The 20,502-nt window shown below is 36.1% G+C and overlaps 1 protein-coding gene across 1 annotated transcript; it reads right to left on the bottom strand.

The window, feature by feature from the left end:
• Window positions 1-2,390: 2,390 nt before the first annotated feature.
• Window positions 2,391-16,765, bottom strand: LOC129266577 (uncharacterized). The gene is made up of 13 exons (XM_064103180.1): window positions 16,643-16,765; window positions 15,541-15,655; window positions 14,361-14,522; window positions 13,616-13,735; window positions 13,251-13,419; window positions 12,159-12,231; window positions 10,270-10,641; window positions 9,451-10,086; window positions 8,497-8,689; window positions 6,971-7,239; window positions 5,690-5,914; window positions 4,895-5,032; window positions 2,391-3,558 (listed from the first exon to the last, which is right to left on the bottom strand). Exons 1-13 carry the CDS (start codon window positions 16,755-16,757, stop codon window positions 3,371-3,373), a joined length of 2,775 nt encoding a protein of 924 aa, XP_063959250.1. The 5' UTR covers window positions 16,758-16,765; the 3' UTR covers window positions 2,391-3,370.
• Window positions 16,766-20,502: the final 3,737 nt, after the last annotated feature.

Below are 20,502 nucleotides of genomic sequence, written 5' to 3'. Positions count from 1 at the left end.
CTCATTTGAGGCATTTTCCCCTGATTTTAGGTATTTAAAAGAAAATCAAATTCCTTGATTTTTCCCAGACTGGAAAAAAATAAAATAATTTTCCCTGATGAGCTGGGAACCCTGCAAAAGAGGTATTAGACCTACTGGTATTTTTTTTTAGTTGCAAAGCACAAAAGAATGATCCCCCCCAAAAAAAAAATTAAAATCAATAATCAGTTAAAAAATCATTGATAAATGAAATAAATAGAAACAATCAAATGCAATATATACAGTAAATAAAAAATAAGTTATAGAATAATAAAACTGAAAGAAAGAATAAACAAATATCAGTGTAGAAAAAATACAAGACAAAATCATGGAAAAACAAGATGGGAACAAATACAAAACAATCACAAACAGATATCTGAATAAATGATGAATATTGAATATGTTCACACCTTTATATCATTTAAACAACACTAAGATCACATTTGTTATTAGCACCTCTTTGTTGAAAATTTAATATTTAGCTATGCATTGTACTGGAAATGACTATTATAATATTTTCTATATTTATTTTTATTTTATAGTTTGTATCAAAGTACCCTACAACCATGTGCATTGCATAGTAAAATGTGTAATAAAAGCAGATGAGATGAAAAAAAATGCAAAGAATTGAGAAAAGTCAGCAGTAATTCCACAAAGTAACAAGTTTGAACAAAGAAAGGCAAGAATGCAATACTTTTGTGATAGAAGGAATGAATGAACAAGTAACATGAAATACATTTTATTTTAAATTTTTTTTTTGTCAGAGAAGTGAATTTTGAGAAGATATTTACAAAATAGAAAATATCTAATACTTTGATATACAATATGTACAAGCTCATAAGAATACTGACATTTATCAGATGCTATTTAGCTAAAAAAAAAAGAAGAAAAGAGAACATACTAACAGTTAGAAATATTTCACAAGTAAAATTTTGGCAAGATAATTACCTTCCAAGTACTCATTCGATTGTGTATGTTTATGAATGAAAGAATGCAAAAACTTAGATTACATAAATGGTTATATTTAATTTATATTTCGTTAGAAAAGCAATTTTTGATAAGCTATCTACATATTGGAAACTCAAACTTAAATTAAATACTATATATACAATATAATTCATAATGCAATCAGTAAAAAAGAACATGGACACTTGGAAGATGATGTACAGTAAACTCAGAACGAGTAACAGTTGAAATATGCAATGTCAACAAGTTTTGGCAAAATAATTACATTCTAATAATTTTGATGAAATGTTTACTTTAAGGAAGTATGGCAAAACATGGCAAAGTTGTTGATTGAGGTAACATTGCAACAATGGCAATCATATATTTGAAAAAAAAATACTGGCAAGAAAACATTTGTGGGATACCATTTTTTTGCGGAAGTAATCACTGGAAAATATATGCCTCTAGTTAATTAAATGAGGCACATTTTTTTTTGTTCTGGTATATCTTTAATGCTATTTTCTACAACCATGTATTTATATGTTCATTATCTATCACTTGTATGTATTGACTTGTGTATGTGCTTATTATGAAGAATGAAATGAAATCGATAAAAAAAAAAAAAATGCTGGACCCAACCCAATGGACTGGCCCAAGAAAATCTAATGAATTAATTTTGAATGATTGAACCCCCTCCCCTTTCTCCAAAGCCCCTATATTTATTCACATTTACATGTATATAAATAAGTAACAATATGAAAGTAAATATACATAAAATCGACTCAGCATTCATTATACATTATAAATAAACCATACTACTAGTATTTGAATTCTAAAACAAATGTAAAACATAAATTATTTGGAAAGGAAGCAATTATTGCAGCAAGTTCTTGGCAAGCACAAAACATTTTTGTTTTTACAATATATCTCAATAATTTTGCAAGTTAAATGCACCTGGAAGACTGAGTTTTGAAAGATTGAATACATATTAAATGTAAATTACAAAAAGCAACAACCCCCGAAAAAATCCATTATTGCATACATCTCATGGAAGTATTTGAGGTCCAAGTTTTTGAGTTTGGTACATGTACCCTGTTTCATAAATAAGCACCACTTTTGGAAAACAATATAAACAAATGAATACAAAAGAGGTAGGACACCTACTGTTTTTTTTTATTTGAATAGCAAAAAAGAATGCCCCCCCACAAAAAAGAAAAAAGTACCCTACTACCATGTGCATTGCATAGTAAAATGTGTAATAAAAGCAGATGAGATGAAAAAATGCCAAGAACTGAGAAAAGTCAGCAGTAATTCCACAAAGTAACAAGTTTGAACAATGAAAGGCACGAATGCAATACTTTTGTGGTGTAAGGAATGAATGAACAAGTAAATGAAATTATTTTTTTATTTTTTTTTATTTCTCTTTTGTCAGAGAGGTGAATTTTGAGAAGATATTTACAAAATAGAAAATATCTAATACTTTGATATACAATATGTACAATCTCATAAGAATACTGACATTTATCAAATGCTATTTAGCTAAAAAAAAAGAAGAGAAGAGAACATACTAACAGTTGGAAATATTTCACAAGTAAAGTTTTGGCAAGATAATTGCCTCCCAAGTACTCATTCGATTGTGTATGTTTATGAATGAAAGAATGCAAAAACTTAGATTACATAAATGGTTATATTTAATTTATATTTCGTTAGAAAAGCAATTTTTGATAAGCTATCTACATATTGGAAACTCAAACTTAAATTAAATACTATATATACAATATAATTCATAATGCAATCAGTAAAACAGAAGAACATGGACACTTGGAAGATGATGTACAGTAAACACAGAACGAGTAACAGTTGAAATATTCAATGTCAACAAGTTTTGGCAAGATAATTACATTCTAATTATTTTGATGAAATTTTCACTTTAAGGAAGTATGGCAAAACATGGCAAAGTTGTTGATTGAGGTAATATTGCAACAATGGCAATCATAAAGTTGTAAAAAAATATACTGGCAAGAAAACTAATATGACAACTAAGAGATTAAAGATGCAATAGTACAGTTGTGCTTGCATTATACATTGAATAATATCAAAAATGTGAATAAATAAATGGTTCATTTAGTATAAATCATTATAGAAAGAGAAAAAAGGAGAGAAAAACATCAAAATTGCATTTAACTCTTGCTTGGTTTGTCAGAAAAGATTATTTCAACCAAGTTCAAGATAAACAATAATGATGATATAAATAACACATAGTGGTAAACACAATTCCCCCCTCCATCCTCAAAGAACTTCCTCTCTATAAGTGTGCATGTATATCACCGATATTATACAATTAAAAAAGAATGTCCTTTTGTCACTTGCACCCTTTTGTCATCATAGGTCAGCACTTTTCTTCAAGCTAATCAGAAGTGTTCTGAATTGCTTCCACAGTGGGAGATCTCATCACATCGATCTTGATCAGTTTCTTACCGACCACGCTCGGGGGACTGAATTTGGATGTGAGTTCTGCCTCCGCTCTAGGGGAGGTGGCCGGGGATGGAAAGGGCGGCGTCAAGGCTTTGCGGAGCTCTACTGCTGCTGTTTCTTCTGTAGTTTGTAGAAGAAAAAAAAATTGAAAAAGAAAAAGAAAGACATCAACTAAACACATTAAAAATTTATACATGAAAGTACACACCTAACTTTCAAAATTCTTAAAGGTCAAGTCCAACCCAGAAAAAAGGTTGATTTGAATTAAAAGAGAAAAATCAAACAAGCATTATACAGAAAATTTCATCAAAATCGGATGTAAAATAAGAAAGTTATGACATTTTAAAGTTTCGCATATTTTTCACAAAACAGTGATATGCACAACTCAGTGACATGCAAATGAGACAGTCGATGATGTCCCTCACTCACTACATCTTTTGCTTTTTATTGTTTGAATTATACAATATTTAATTTTTTACAGATTTGACAATAAGGACCAACTTGATTGAACCATATACATGTAGTATTAAACAATGCTAACTGCACATGTTCAGGGAGGAATTATTCGTTGTTTCACATGACAACAGGGAGAAAGTTGGAATATTTCATATTTCACGTAATAAAATACAAAAGAAATAGTGAGTGAGTGATGTCATCAGTCTCCTCATTTGCATACCGACGAGGATGTGAATATAACTGTTCTGTGAAATTAAGCAAAACTTTAAAATGTCATAACTTTCTTATTTTACATTCTATTTTGATGAAATTTTCAGTGTTATGCTTGTTGGATTTTTCTCTTTGTATTCGAATCAACTTTTTGTTGGGGTGGACTTGTCCTTTAAACAATGTGACCTACAAATTTATTCCGATCATTACCAGGAATATATGCTTACATGAAGCAAGTTTGAAGGTGATCCCTTATTGCAATTCTTCATTTATTCCAAGTATAAGATATATCAAAGATTTATAAGAACTCTCGGAGGCATTTGAACTTTGACCTCATGACCTAAGATTTAATTAAATCATCGCCGCTCGCTCGTATATACATGTGCTACGATTGAAGGTCATTTACCACGGGAATGAGATACTTTTCTATAATGACCTTTGTAACTTTTGACCTGGATACCCTCAAACTAGTCACTCTCTATATAGGTACTTAGACCAAGTTTGACGTAGTTCATTAAACGGTTAATTATTGATTAAAACGGGACCTACAAGCTATTAAACCAAAAACCACTCACAGTGGAAATGTGCATAAAGTATTAAGGAAGGGGATTAAAAAATAGGTTGATAATGTACATCAAGATAACAAATGAAACTTTAAAGAAGCTGAAGGAGGCTTACTTAGATTGGATGAAAAGAAGTACAGTGGGGAAAATGAAGAATATGAAGCTTATTTCTAATGATCAAGATGGGGCTATTGATTGTGTATTTAATTTATTTTTTGTTTTCATACCTGTGGTTTCACAGTCACCTGAGTTGTTGACATGACTTGCGGCACTGTTATCTGCTTGGGTGTCTGGGATGGGGCGTGGCGAGTGCTCCTCTGGGGTGCAGGTAGGAGGGGGTGGGGATACAAGCCTCTTCTGATCTACTGGAGGGAAGGATAGAAGGAGGGCGGGGATCAAAACATGATAAAGTAGGTGGAGCACCATTATAATTGTATTCTGTATTTAAAATTGCTTCTTTTTTTTAGCTAAAATCCCTATAACATGTAAACAATTTTCCTAACTTTGTAATTGAATCTTTAATTAATTCTCTTGAAGACTCTATTATCAACATCATCATTATCATCATCTTTAGCATCATCATCATCATCCTCATCTTCAACAACATCATCTTTGTAATCATCACCATCATCATTGAATCTTTAATTAATTCTCTAGAAAACTCTATTATCAACATCATCATCATCTTTAGCATCATCATCATTGTCATCATATTGTCATCATCATCATCACCACTATCCTTACAATTATGATCATTATATCATCATCATTACCATCATATCATTATCATTGTCGTCATCATCACAATCATCTCACCATCACTATCAACTTCTTCAACATCGTCATCATCATCGTTACAATCATCACTATATAGTAACTTCTTCATCAACATCATCGTCATCATCATCATCACCACCACCACCATCATAATCATCACACTATCACTATTCTTCATCGTCATCAGCAGGAGCAGCATCGCCATTTACACCACTAACATTACATCCCAAGTCAACTCTACCCACCTTCAAGTTGCTTATCTGCATCCCCTCTGCCACTCTCTGCACCTGTCTCTCCATCATCGTCTTCGAGGCCGATGACCTCCATGCTCCAACGTAGCTGCTCCTCAAAGGTTGCATCCTCCTCCCCGCTGGCAGGCCAGAGCCAGGAGTCATCCGAATCCATCTCCATGCCGACACTAACAGGCGGGGCTTTCCTGGTGTCCTGGGATGGCATCACTCTTGGGCATTCTGTTCGAGAACAGGTGGGTGTTTCATAAAGCTGGTCGTGAGTTAAGAGCGACTGGTGATCCTTTCTTGTGGTATATGGTATAACTATTGGCGATGGTTAAGCGCGTAAGAATGGTTCACCAGTCCTTCTTAAAGTCGCTCTTAACTTACGAACAGCTTTATGAAACGGGCCCCAGAAGTAATTTATTTGTGGACTACTGAATTCTGTATTTATCATGGGTTCATAAAATAGCTTTTGAGCCAAATGAATTAAGTCCTCTTTATTCCTGAGTCTGAAACCATTTTACAAATATGAAGAAAGCATTAAGAATTAGTTGAAAACTCACCTGTATCCAGCATAGAAGAATTGTCTGTCAGCATTAATTTTTCGTTTAAAGGCATATTTATGTCAATGCTATGGTATAATTTTCTCTGTAAAGCATCTCTAACTATAGTGTATTATCAATGACTAATACAGTGTCAGAAGTTACATGTGATCTGGAATCTTGAATAAAGAGTTGAATCATCTCAATTATTAACCAACTGACACCAACAAATCCCCGCTGCCTCCAAAAATGTTAAAAATTAATCCCATATCCCTGGTCACAGTAATCTTGAATTTCCCTTATTCTATTCATTAAATAATTTTTAATTTTGTTTGCGATTGCAATTCAAGCTTGCCCTTGAAACTCAACTAGAATCAATATTCATAAAAAAATCCATTGCCCCCCCTAAAACAAATATGATTATAAATTATATTGGAGGTACAGTATAATACCATTTTTTTAATCATCTACCCATTTATTCAACACAATTTATATGATCTCATTCTCAGGGTGAGACCACATTGAATTGGCCAGCACCCTAGGTATTCTTGTATTGCAGATTACAGGAATCGGCATTCCTTCATATAGCAGACTACATTCATTGCACCCCCCTCAAAAAGATATGAGAAAGATGAGTATAAGTTTTATTGGAGGTACAGTATAATACCATTTTCTTTATCATCTACCCATTTATTCAACAAAATGTAGATTCCTTGATAGCAGACTACACATTGGCCTGTATGGGGCATACCTGAAGTTGTAGCGTGTGGCTCGGTCGGCTGATGCCGATGCAGCGCTGCCGTATCGCTCACACACCGCCTTGCATCGTGGGCATTTCCTTGATCCAACATGCCATACTCTCGCCTCAAGAGGGCGCCAAGGCTAGTCACGTTAGATCGGAGCGTCTCGCACTGTATCTCTTGTATCTTGGATTCATAGTTGTGTATGAGGTTGCGCACGCTGCCGTGTCCTCCAAACCACTCTTGGACCTCGTCCTTTTCTGCCTGTGTCAGATCGAGCCTAGCAATTAAGACAGACAGACCCATATTCACAAAATAAATCCGTACAAGGTTTTTTGATAGGGGGGGATTGGGAGCTTCAATTTGCCAACCAAGGATGCAAAATTGAAGAGGTTTTGAATCATTAAAGCTTTGAGAAGCAAAATGAAATATAGATCATGGCCTCCGAAATGGTTAAAATTTGCAAATGAAATACATATTTTAAAGTCTTTAAGATATATACATGCATCTCGAACCACTCTCTTTCAAAGATGCTTCATAACTCCAACTCAAATGCTATTAGTTCTATTTTAACTTTGCTCACAGACAATTAAAGCGTATGATTGTAGTGGCTTATTCTTTGGCAAGCTGTAATTGGTGATATGTTTTGTGAAACTAGACCCCATGCAACAAGTTCATATCTTCTGTAGATCACTGACTGATTGGATGGGAAAATGGGTTAGCATTTCTGGGTTATTTTTCACAAAGATTCAAAGAGGGAGCAAACTGACTAACAATGTGTGGTCTCTCATTGAATGTGTGTTACAAACAACTAGTCTTGAAAATATACATTTTGCAATCACCATCAATGATACAGAGAATGATGGAGCCTATAATTTAATTCATACACAGAAACTAAAATGTTTTTGATAGGAAAATACTGGTTTTGCTACTTGGTAATAATAAGAATAGTAATAGGCATTTATATAGTGCCATCTATCTAGAAATAATCTATTCCGAGGTGCATTGTTATTACTATTATTATTACCCAGGCTTTAGCTCGAGCTGCCTTTCAGCGCTCAGTGCATTCATCCTGCCGAGTCGAGTGCAACACAGTGTGGATGAATTTCTTGCTGAAGGAAAACACGCCATGGCTAGGATTTGAACCCACAACCCTCTGTTTGAAAGGCGAGATTCGCAACCACAAGACCAAGACGCCCCCACATATATACCATATTCCAGTGGCATATGGTATCTAACGCATCATCGCATTGGTCAGATGATAGTCAAGGGACAATAATCATCAACAATATTGCACTTGTCAAAAATCACATCCTTTATCAGGAATATCGCTAGCAAGGCACTATGCATGTTTTCATTGCGACTGTGCTGCATTCCCTAGTGATGAAATGTGACGATTGACTATGAAAAGCCGTTTGCAAAAGTTCCTGCGGAAAAGATGCGGCTGGGACTTTTGACATCCCCTGCCTTAAGTATGACATTTAGACAGAGTAAACTCTTCGTGAAACACCCGCTATTATTTCCTTGCTCCACTCACTTGGCTAGTGCTAAATGAAGTGACTTATCTCCCAACGGATCATCCTCTCCTTCCTCTAAATCCCCTTCTCCAGTCCTGACGTCATTGCCCTCTTGCGGCTGGGGAACGCTTTCAAGGGACAACTTGATGCTTTCGTTGACGTTGACCTCGAGGGAGAGATCACTGATGAATGCAGCGTCATTGAGGGCTGAAACTGAGGGAAAGAAGCGAGATTGTTATTTCTAGGAGTCAATGTAGGTAAATTGCCACTTGGTCAACACTCGCTTCATCTACTTTCCATTTGGTCTCTTCACACATGGCCTCATTCTAGTTCATCTTCAACTGTTTGTGTACTAATGTTTTGTCTAATTGCTGTACAGTACATTTAATCTTTTATCTAATTTTCATTTTAGGCTACACCCATTTCATCTTATATCCACTTGTTAAAATGCTACGCGGTATATATGATTAAATGAATTGCCGATTTGTGAATGAAATTTTAATTTGGCAAAGTGAAACTTGGACCATCTGGCCTTTTAACAAAATAACAATTATTAAAGTCAAATGAGAATAAGACCGAGTGATGGTTGGGCAAAAAGTAATTAGACTAAACTATCAAATTTTACCCATTGTCTCATGGAGCCACATGGTTTCATGTATAAAGTCAATGACAAAAAATATAATTGGGTAGTCCATGGGTTAACGTTTTGCCTACTGGAATTCTCTGTTCTCTGTAGAAATAAATAAATTCAGTGGTCAACAGGTTAACACCATGAGTTTGAATGAACAACTATGCCCATTGTATACTTGAACTTGGTGGTCCCTGTCCAGAGTCTATGTGAAATACAGGTTTCATTAGGAAATGCTACAAATCAGAAGGCAATCTACACCCATTGCCTACATCATACATGTGGTCCCTGAAGTCTATGGGAACTACAGAATTCAGTAGTCAACATGTTAACAACTTGAATTCACCTTGATAGAGCGAGCTTCCTGCAGTGACGTCACCTTCTTTCCCATCTTCTTGGTGTTTCCTTGCCTCTGTGTTGTTGTTCAGGTCACAAGGAGAGGTTGGGGAATGGCCCACTGTCTCCGGGAAGACCATCTCAAGATTGGCCGTAAGCATCTTCTGGACATCTATATACCTTCCTTCCTTGATGAAATTGCGATCGTCCTCGTCGTCGTCAGATGAACTGCTGATCACATCCTTCAGCATGAGACCATCGATTTTGATTTCACCTGCTTCAAAGTCATCCCGGTGATTGTCGCCCTCCTGCGGATCTCCTGCAGGGCAAGGGCCATCCTGCTGGTGTAAGTTTCCACCTACCTCACCATTGCCAACCCGCTTGACGGCATCAACGTCCACCTCATCTGGGTCGTCATCGTGGTAGGACTGGAAGTCGACGTCGAAAGACTCCTGAGCGGCGTTGCTTCCTTGGGTGCTGTCGCAGTAGTCCGCCATGAGAGCTGAGACCTTGGGTGCTAGCTCTAGTTTGAATGCATCCTCTAAGATCTCCATCATCCTGTTCTTGCAACTGTCATCTGAGGATGTCGAAGACCTATCAACATTGTCGTCATCTAATGTATCCCGTTCACTCTCATGGCAAGGATCTAAATGATAAACAATCAACCATATTTGATTACTTGTCTAGAATACTTAATAGAATTTTTGAGTAGAACTTATATTATCTTTAAGTGACTGATACAGAAAGAACAGTAGGTGATTTGATATTAATGAACAAGCATTAATTACTTTCTTATAGTATGTTCTTAAACCTCTCAAATTCTTCCTACCGTACTTTTCTGCTGACAGCTCCTTACACGCAGAAATGGCAGGAGACTTCTTTTTATCAACACGTGGTGGATCATCAGTCACCCCTCTCCCAACATGACCATTCTGGAGACCTTGGAGACTACCCTCAAAATCAATTGCAGATGGCATCTTGCCCTTCTCTGCAAGATTGCCATCACCCGTTTCGTCCTTCAGGTGATCATCGCCCTGTCCTGGTGAACTAAACTCCTCAGTGATCTCCATCAGGTCGTGGTGTCGTAGGTCTTCCTTCTCCTTGGTCGACGTAAGCTTCCCATGTTTCTCGTCCACGTAGAGGGTCAAGACGGGGTAGGTGGAGTCGGAAAGTTGGACCTTGCAGCCTTTGGCTTCAGCCTCTGTTTTACCTCAAGATTAAAAGGAGATGAACGCTATGAGAGGCTCATTATTACATAAATTGTACATATACGTTTGCATGCATGCTCTTTTAAAACCAATATCTACACAAAACATAAACATTACGATGGTACTCCAGGCATGGATACCTTACTTTTATTTGTTCACCAGCACTGAAGAATCTCTCCTTATTGTTCTAAAAGCCAACATATTCTCTTCACATTCTCTTGGTGTATCATTTTTGGTTGTTGTTGATTCATATGCCACTACCATTTTGGCATATCCAAAAGTTTGTCTTGTACAGATGTTCATTCTACACAATGGATTAAATTTATGCCAACACTAATGTGCATACCACATTTTCCATAACCATTGCTCAAAAATCGTTCAAGTAATTTGAACATCTTGACATTGTTTCCCTGATCCAAATTTACCTTGAGCATGGTAAAGGACCACATGGCACTATTGATAATTCTATGTCTCACTTGACACTAGCTCCAGACTCTAGATGCTTCTGCTTTACAGCAATTACATGTAAACGTATTGCATTCTTCTGTAACTTGTTTAATTACCATGTTCATATCTCCATAAGATAGCAATGGCAAAGGTTTGTATCCATGTAATAGCTACCTGTTCGCAAGCTTGAGTACCCACCTTAGACTTCATGGTTCCACTGCGGGTGACACTTTTGTTTCATACAGTGGGTCAGTGGTTGGTGTCGTGTTGTGGGTGCTCAAGCATGCAAACAGGGTATATTTATGTATATTTATTTTATTGATATATTTATATTACATGGATGTATCATTTTTATGTATTCATAGTTGGTGATTGATTATTCTTTGTTTAAATGCACTTTTTGTTAATAAGAATCTGAGGAAAATTTTTGTGTTTTTTAATTGAACATGACAATAAAAATAATTGAATTGAATTGTTTGTATAAAAACCATATCTGGGTCCCATCTTACAAAGAGTTATGATTCATCCGATCAACCTCAATTCTATGGAAATCCATCATTGTCATAATATTTTCTACAGGAAATTTTAACAATGTCATTTGTAAACACAGAGAAGCACACTGAATTTAAAAAAATGTATGAAATGGCATTTTAGATGTTGAAATTGCTGGTTTTCCATAGTTGTGGTTGATCGGATCAATTGCAACTCTTCGAGAGACGGGGCCCTGGGGCCTGTTTGAATGTAGAAAATTTGCAATAACAGTTAAAAGCTACTGAAATCATTCATTCTGATTGGCTGATATTAATTTTGTTATAGAAACCATGCATTTGTTTTTATAACAAGTCTTTTTGAGACAGGAACATGAAATGCAACTTGGTCTGTTTTTTTTTGTGTTAACATGGACAAGCTAATAGACTAAATTGCGTCTTGGTCAAATATTTTGGAAGGTATGTGCATTTCGCCTGAAAATCTGTAATTTTTCACTTGGTGTAAACTTTCTTGGTGTGTATTTCACATGGAAACACTCCTTGGTAAATTGCTACTGTGTAAAAGTAATGCTTACGTTTCTCTGGTTCCATCTGAACTTTCATGACATCTTTGCTTCTCAACGTATCCCTCTGTGTTATGTCCACCTCCTGTAGGAAATAAATAGCCAGGGGGTGTTTCACAAAGATTTAAGTATGACTTAAGTCGCACTTAAATGCCGACGCGTACATAATATGCCACGAGCGATCTTATTGATTGATACACAGTATTGCGCGTCTTCATGACACTATCTGACAAATGCGGTCACGCCTTTCGTACGACACGCAACTAGGTATTTAAGTGTACAGGAACTGATTTGTAAAATGTAACTGGTAACTGATTATTTTAGTTAACAACTGTACATTAAAAGATCCGATCAAATGCAAATCATATCACAGAAATACGCCCTAATTGGTGAGATTTTTATCTACAATTACCACTTTTGACCCTGGTGAAGTAAATGGGCACCTGGTAGGAAGGTATACCTTAAATGCTCAAGTACCTGATTAAGGTAGCCTCGCTAAAGCCGGAGTATGCTAGCATTATATGGTGTTTATAAACATTATAAAGTTACTTGCTATATAAAAGTGACATAAATTACACATATTAATAACAAACAATATGCCTTTGGAAGCGCCGTGGTGTAGCAGTTCTGACTCTTGCCTTGTAATCAGAGGGTCGGGTGTTTGATTTCCACCATGGCCTAACGTCCTTTGGCAAGGCGTCTATCCACACTCTGCATGCCACTCTCAACCCGGTGCTTATTGGGTACCGGTAGGAAACAACCATCATTGTGGTTGGTTTAGCAAGTGTGCGCAGGTGCTAAAAAGGCTATTAATCCAGTGACCGGGTAATAATAACTGTGAAGCGCTTTGAGCAGTCGTATATTGATATCGCGCTATACAAAAGCCACTTATTATTATTAATATTGACTCCGTATAAAGATTATCTGCTCAGCTTGAATCAGTAATGTGGCTTAGTCTTGGACTCTCTTTTGTTATGCTTTATTCAATGTATAATATGTATCTTGTCTTGTTATTTTTACACTGTTGATAGAAACCAAAAGCAGCTTTTGCCATCACTTGCAGGAAGAGTACATGTGGTACGTTATCATTAGTAATACAATTACCTCATGCTGGACAAATCGGAAGCACGTAGCTACCATGGTCCAGTCAATATTCCGCAGCCTCCGGAAGAAGGTTGTTACGCTTTCAGGAACCCTTGGTCTGAAGCGATGCTCAGGAGAGTCGGTAAACCATCTTCTTCTTCTCCATTGCCTTCCTCTGCGCTCTGGAAACCTGGGGAGGGAAAGATGGGCGGATGTGGTGAATGCAGTGATGAGATGGGCAGGTACAGATGGAAAGAGAAAGACAGAGAGGGGAGGGGGGGGGAGAGAGAGAGGGGATTTAAAAAGGAAGACTGCTTAGAATTACAATTAAAAGAAAGAGTTCCTTTTATCCATCACTCTTTAACGTCAAATGGGAAAGTACTTACTGTTGAATATTGTTTGTAAAAGCATCCCACCTGGAACGAGCCGTTCTCCTCAGCTTCTCATCCCCGGCGGTACCAACAGCATACAGCTTCATTGCCTCAAGGAACTTCCTCATCTTGAATCTAAATGATAAATATTCAAAAATTCAAATTCAAATTGATTTTCAACAGAACAAAGTAAAGTGATCATATTTATACAATGACATTTGCACATAATGAAACTGATACAAATAATGATAAATTGAAGTAGGTAATACATATGATGTTTTTTCCATACAGGAGTATTATAAAGTAAATTATCATATACATTATACATGTAAAGATCTGAGAAATAAAAGAAAACAAAATATATATAAAATAAGAATATACCAATATATGAAATAAATATATAAATATTTATTTATATATAAAAATCAATTCCAATTTTCCAAACGGACAATTCTAATCAATTACAATGATGTCAAAGTGAATCAAATCGAATCGCTTCAGGTTAAATCAAATAAATTCAGTATAACTAAGAAGGTCAAATCATACTATTTCACTTCAAATGAAAGGAAATCAACAATGCTTTGCTTCAAATAAGGAGAAAAATAATATAACATTCAAAATATCAAATACAGAAGACATTTTGAAGAAATATTAAATTTATCCAGCCAAATCGAACAAATTAACATCAAATCAAATCACTTCATATCAAATCAAATCCTATCATACCAACTAACATTAAATATCTCAAACCAAAGCACACCTTTTGTCAATCTCTTCCTGATAGGATATCCAATCTCGAGGGTGGAGACCTCGGTTGTCATGGTGATTGATGTTTCCACCGGCATCGGCCAAGATGCAGAGAATACTCGGAGAGCAGGAGAGACAGGCCGCATGCATGGGGGTACTACCATCATAGCAAGCACTAGATAGGGGGAGAAAATTAATTGCTTTATTTTCTTTTCCATTTAACAACGTAGGAATTTAGGAAAAAAAGTTAGCCCCTAAAAATAATTTTCCAAAGTATAAAAGTGAAAAAAAAAGAGCAAAATATATTTTGTGATATAATCAATGGCAATAGGCAACATTTTTTTCAAATCTCTACAGGTATATTTTTCCAATTAAATTATCAATCAATTTCATAAATAATTGTACAAGAATCACGATACACCAAAGTGTATCGTTTTGTGGAGTAAGAACATTTTCTTTTAAGGTCTGGTGAAATATGCAGCTTCGCAAACAAAAGCTCACCAAAAGAGAAGCAAACTTATTGCAATAATTAATAAGAGGTTTATTGGAATGTTTTTAAGTGCAAACTTGGCCCGGCCCTCACTGTCAGCAGGGGCTTATTAACATAAATTTGCAATTTATGGAATAGATTGAATAATAGGCCTATACATGTTATGTGTGTATTGAGCAGATTCAATCTAAAGCAGATTGGTGGCAATAAAGAAAGTAATGACGATGGAACATAATGATGGAGATAGTAATGATGACGATGATGTAAAAGTGAAAAAAAAGATTACCCTGTCATTCAGTTTCACCAACTATATTAAGCTCATTAAAGAACTTATTTTGGTGATCTAAATGCCATATTTTTAGAAATTGATAACCAACAGACAACAAATTATTACTATAATTTTTTAAAACAATTTTCAGGGGCTTAATTTCACAACTTACTGCTTAAATCTGCAGCATTGGATATGCTTTAAAATTGCAATGAATAGGGATTTCCAGGGCTTTTTTTTTTAGTTTCCAGGGGTGGAATTCTGGTACACTGTCATAACTTTTGTCATTTCTCTCCGAGATGTGACACCGCTATGTATTTTCTTCCTGATAGTGATTATTCGAATTTACAAAAAAGCCTCCAAGATTTTGGTCTTAGAAAGAGAGTAGACAAAGGTGAAGGGTTAAAAAAAAATGCACCATGGAGATGGACTTACTGATTAGGATCAGCACCAGTGGAAATCAGGAATTGAACAGCCTTTTCTCTGTTGTGTAAGGCAGCTACGAACAAGGGACTCTGGCATTGTTCATTTACAGCGTCAGGGTTTACACCTGTTAAACAAAATTTGAATTACATATTTAATATTGCATGCAGCTTATCAACTCAAATTATTTCAAATGAAACCAATATACAGTCAAGTAAAATTTTATTAATTATTAGCAGAAAAAAAAGGAAACAGGAAGGTTTTCTTTTATCCCCCTATGGAAATTCTTTTCACACCAAAGAAAATACTATTGATATTGAATTTCATAAATTTCTCCCCATTTTTTCAGATGCAACAAGACTACATACATTCAGGTATGTCTGATTTTCAAAATGCAAACCTACATAATGCTTTACATGATCATGCATTGTAAAAAGGAAAATAAATTGATTAATTTGTTATAGATTATGCTGAAACACTTATTTGACTTGTGCATGAAATGGCTTAAGGGAAAACATGCAAAAATAAATGGAAAGGGATATTTAAAAATGAAAGTTGGCAGGCTGAGGAATGAATGACTTCATGACTCATGATTATCATCAACCAAACATACATGTAGTCCATTGTTGATTTAAAAGTGATTGATTAGTTGATCGATTGTTGAATTTTTGGAATGAAAAAGAATAAATGCAATCAATTGTGTGTGTAGTGTAAGTGTAAGTGTTTTGTCAGACACGCATCACTCATGGGATTATACCGACCTTTAACGTCACCAAGCGAATGGCGTGATTATTTCTGTTTCTGTTCAATTTATGGCAGCTCCCGTAGGAACTCGGCAGGACAGCATTTTGCTGGTAAAGGCCAAGCTGGTATTCAACCAATTCCCTAGGAAACATCTTACGTCTAGGACTCTAGGTTAATCAGTCATAGTGGCTGACGTTATAGACGACAGATATCGCTCAAACCTCTGTATCAATTCGTAACCTCCTCACACAACTTTGATTACACGGGCATGCCACAAAGCCTAGTCAATTGCTATTGAATCAATTATTATTTATTCAACCAATTGTGATTCATTGATTGAATACAATTACAAGAGTGTCTTGGAACTGACCTGACTTGCAGAGTTTTCTCAACTTTCGAACGTTTCCCTTTCTGGCTGCCCGATGGAGCTTCCTGTTAGTGGTGAAGTCCTTTGGGTATTCCGTCTCACAGTCTTCGTCCTCCATCACAACAAAGATCTGGACAAGAAAGTTTGAATTTGGACTGTGCCAAGAATAATCACACAGATGATCTAGAATCTAGACTAGATCTAGAAATGTATATCTAGATTCAACATATGCCTATAAGATCAAGGTCTAAACAATTTGGTTATTCAATAATCTTAATTTTACTTAGACTAGGGGCCCCGTTTCATAAAGGAGTTACAACTGTTATAACTTTGCCATTATGGCAACAACCATGGCCAGGACTCAGCAGCCAATCAGAATCAAGGTTACTATTGGAGTTGCCATAATGGCAGAGATGTAACTCTCTAATGAAACGAGCCCCTGATCTAAAGTTAGATCTAACATTACGTCTAAGGCCTACTTCCTCAAGTAATGTTCATGTAGGCACCACTCCACTTCCGCTATGTATGCTAAGGGCAGGTGTAGCATAGTGTAGCTGTAGTGAAGCCTACATGAACAGCACTTGAGGTAGGGCCTACCAACACTAACAGTCTAACTTTAGGCCTAATGTTAGATCTACTAACTTTTAGGCCTACTCTACACATTTTTTTTTTAAGAATTAGGGGGCCAAGGCTAGATCTAGCCTGGTCTGCTTTACAATTTAATGTTAGCAAGGAATTGGTAAATATTCAACATTTAGTTTGATAATTATTCCCCGACCCTGGCCTACATCTAGGCCTGAACATTTAGAAGTCTATTTATTTTTTTTACAATTTCTAGTATGTGCAGCAGGGGCCCCTGGCCACCCATGGCCATGTTTGTGCACCTAACGTCAACGATTTAGGATCTAGATCTAGTAAAATGGTAATCCTGGGTTTTAGGGGACTAAATTGTTTGCACACAAACATGGTCGCTAACGCTAACTCATCCCAGCATTAATATCACATTGTAAAATAATTGATAAATAGCCCCACCCCCCATTCCCCCGGGTGCTGCAGTGCCGGGCTGCCCCCACCCCTCCCCTTGTCTGGGATGGGCCTGAGGAGGGAGGTGGGGTTAGGGAGGGCCTAATAACATGGCAGTTAGTGGTCAATTAATATGGGTGCAAAGGCTCTAAAAGCCAGGATTACCTTAGACTAAGGTAATCCTGGCTTAGTTAGATCTAGATAAGATCTAACCCAGGGGGCTCTGGCCCGCGAAGCGGGTTGGAGCCCAGGGCTCGTCCGTGTAATATTAGGCAGAAGGTAATCTCCAAAATGGGGTAGAATGGGGTCGCAATATTAGTACCCCAAATAAAAGGGGAAAAATGAATTATGCACTTACCTTGATTATGTGGATAAGCACTGATATTATAAAGGTCTATCGTGACACAGAATCCCGACATCGAGATTTGAGGCCCAAACTGGTCCCTCAAAAAAAAAGAGGAAAAGTTAGACCTCTCCCGCTCTGACTATGTTGCGTTAATTCTCACTCTCAGTACTGACAGTAGGCTACCAGGTATGTATTTTTTTGTGGGTCCAGTTTGTGCCTCGACGTCGCCCTCGATGTCAGGATTCTGGGTCACGTCAAAGCAATAGACCTTTTTCCATATAATCAAGGTAGATTCTACTTTTTACTTTTCTAGATCTAAATTAGTAAATAAGCATGATAAGTGCATAATTTATTTCCCCCCTTTTATTTAAGTTTTATTTGGGGTGCTATTGCGACCCCATTTTGGAGAGTACCCTCTGCCTAACTTGTTAATTATTACAAGGACGATTCCTGGGCACCATCCCGCGAAGCGGGCCGGAGCTCCCTGGCCTGGGAGTGGGAGGCTGGGTTAGCCTAGCCCAAGTTTAGGCTAGTAGAGATCTAGCCCTATAGTCCAGGAAAAATAGCCGATTTGGGGGGTCAACCTCAAACAAATTGCAACAGAATTTTTTTCACCACAATGCATTTCCCCGAAGTCCCCAAAATGACATACTAAAAGTCCAGAAAAATCCCAGTGGTGGAAAGACGCCTAATTTGCATAAATCCAAAATGGCCGCCAAATTTTCAGAAAATTTTATATTTTGTACATAGATTTTGACATGAACATTTAATTGCCACAAAATTGGTGTCATATGAAAGAAAATTAAATTTCCTACAATTTGGTATTATTTATAGGGGATAAATAGGTCATTTGGATGATATTTTAAGTGGAAAACTAAATTTTTTGTCATTTTTACCAAAAATTGAAAATTTTGGAAATACGTGATTTTACATAAATCTAAGAAAAATAGAGAAATTACCTTGAAATGTTCCAGAAAACTTTATTGATATACTATTAGCATGTGTATGAAATTCTAACTTGGTCTCTTTCTTTTTGATAAATTTACAAGGTATCAAAGTTGACTACTCAAATTTCACAAATGTCGCTTTTGTATGCATTTTCGAAGACTATATGTATAATGTATAGTGTATAGTTACAAATTGTATGTATTTATATACTCCTTTTTAACCACTTGAATAGATAAGATTAGCCGTTTCTCTGTTAGCTACATAAAAAATCCTGGCACATCAAAGCCTAGCCCTCTCATGCGGGGGGGGGGGGGGGGGGCTGTCGAAGTCACGCCCCTGGCTATATCATGTTGTACAGTGTGACTGTATCAAAATAAACGCAACCCCATTTCATTTCAAATTTGTAAAAATTGTGTTAGCTTTATAGTCCAAGAATAAAAAAACTGATTTGGGGGGTGAACCGCAATCAAATTGCAACAAAAAATTTTCACCGCAATGCATTTCCCTTAAGTCCCCAAGATGACATATTAAAAGTCCAGAAAAATCCACGTAGTGGAAAGACGTCTAATTTGCATACATTCAAAATGGCGGCCATCATGAGAATTTTTCATGATTAGTACAAACACTGGTATGATCATAGCACTTTCAAAAAATTACGATTTAAGCATTTAACGTTCATCAGTGTTATATCTTACCATAGGCTTCATATTAAAATCAGATTTAACCTCTGCTGACCTCTAGAGGTCAATGACCTTAAGGTCAACGACCTAAAAATATCAGAAAATTGATGTTTTACATTTTTAGTTCATGATGAATATTATAATAGTTATAAAGCAAACAGAATTATTTGATATTGATTTTCAAGGTATACTAGAAAGAATTTTGTGTACTATAACTTCTGACCTTTGACCCCGGAGCACTGGCAAAGGTCAATGACCTTAACATGTTAGAATATCGATACTTAGCTTCAGTAATATATGATAAACGGGCCTCTCGTGTAAAAATTACAATACAATTCATTTCAGCACAGTGCATTTTCACTAAGTCTGCAAAATGACATACTAAAAGTCCAGAAAAACCAATGTAGTGGAAAGACATCTAATTTACAGAAATAAAAAAATGGAGGCCGTCGTTAGAATTGTTCATGATTACTATATTAGCAGTTCCATTGCAACACTGGTCTGATCATAATTCAATGACTTTGAAATATCAGACAATTTATGTTTTGCATAAGGCATCAATATTTCATAAAACAATGGTTAAAATGAAAAATAAATATGTTTTATTGACTTTCAATGTATCGATCCTGATATTCTAGAGAGAATTTTGTGAATTGGAAGTTCTGACCTCTGACACTGTCTGGAGAGATGACAAAGGTCAATGAGCTATAAGTTTTAGAATATTGACACTGACTGGTTAGTGATATACAAGACTTTCATTTAAAAATATTGCAATACAAGTTTCCAAGATGATATACTTGAAGTCCAGTAAAATCCAAGAGGTGGAAAGATGCCAATTTGCCTAAATCCAAAATGGCTGTCATCAT

The sequence above is a fragment of the Lytechinus pictus genome, chromosome 8 (genome assembly GCF_037042905.1).
Source record: "Lytechinus pictus isolate F3 Inbred chromosome 8, Lp3.0, whole genome shotgun sequence".
In the NCBI taxonomy this organism is placed as follows: Eukaryota; Metazoa; Echinodermata; class Echinoidea; order Temnopleuroida; family Toxopneustidae; genus Lytechinus; species Lytechinus pictus.
This window is presented reverse-complemented; position numbering and strand designations above follow the sequence as displayed.

What these genes read in the sequence shown, in the direction of transcription:
- LOC129266577 (XM_064103180.1), bottom strand. Translation starts at nt 16,757, where the DNA reads ATGGAGGACGAAGACTGTGAGACGGAATACCCAAAGGACTTCACCACT. An exon ending in GAGAAAACTCTGCAAGTCAG is followed by an intron (nt 15,656 to 16,642) that starts GTCAGTTCCAAG and finishes TTTGTTTAACAG; the next exon opens with GTGTAAACCCTGACGCTGTA. An exon ending in TCAGATGGAACCAGAGAAAC is followed by an intron (nt 10,642 to 12,158) that starts GTAAGCATTACT and finishes GAGGTAAAACAG; the next exon opens with AGGCTGAAGCCAAAGGCTGC.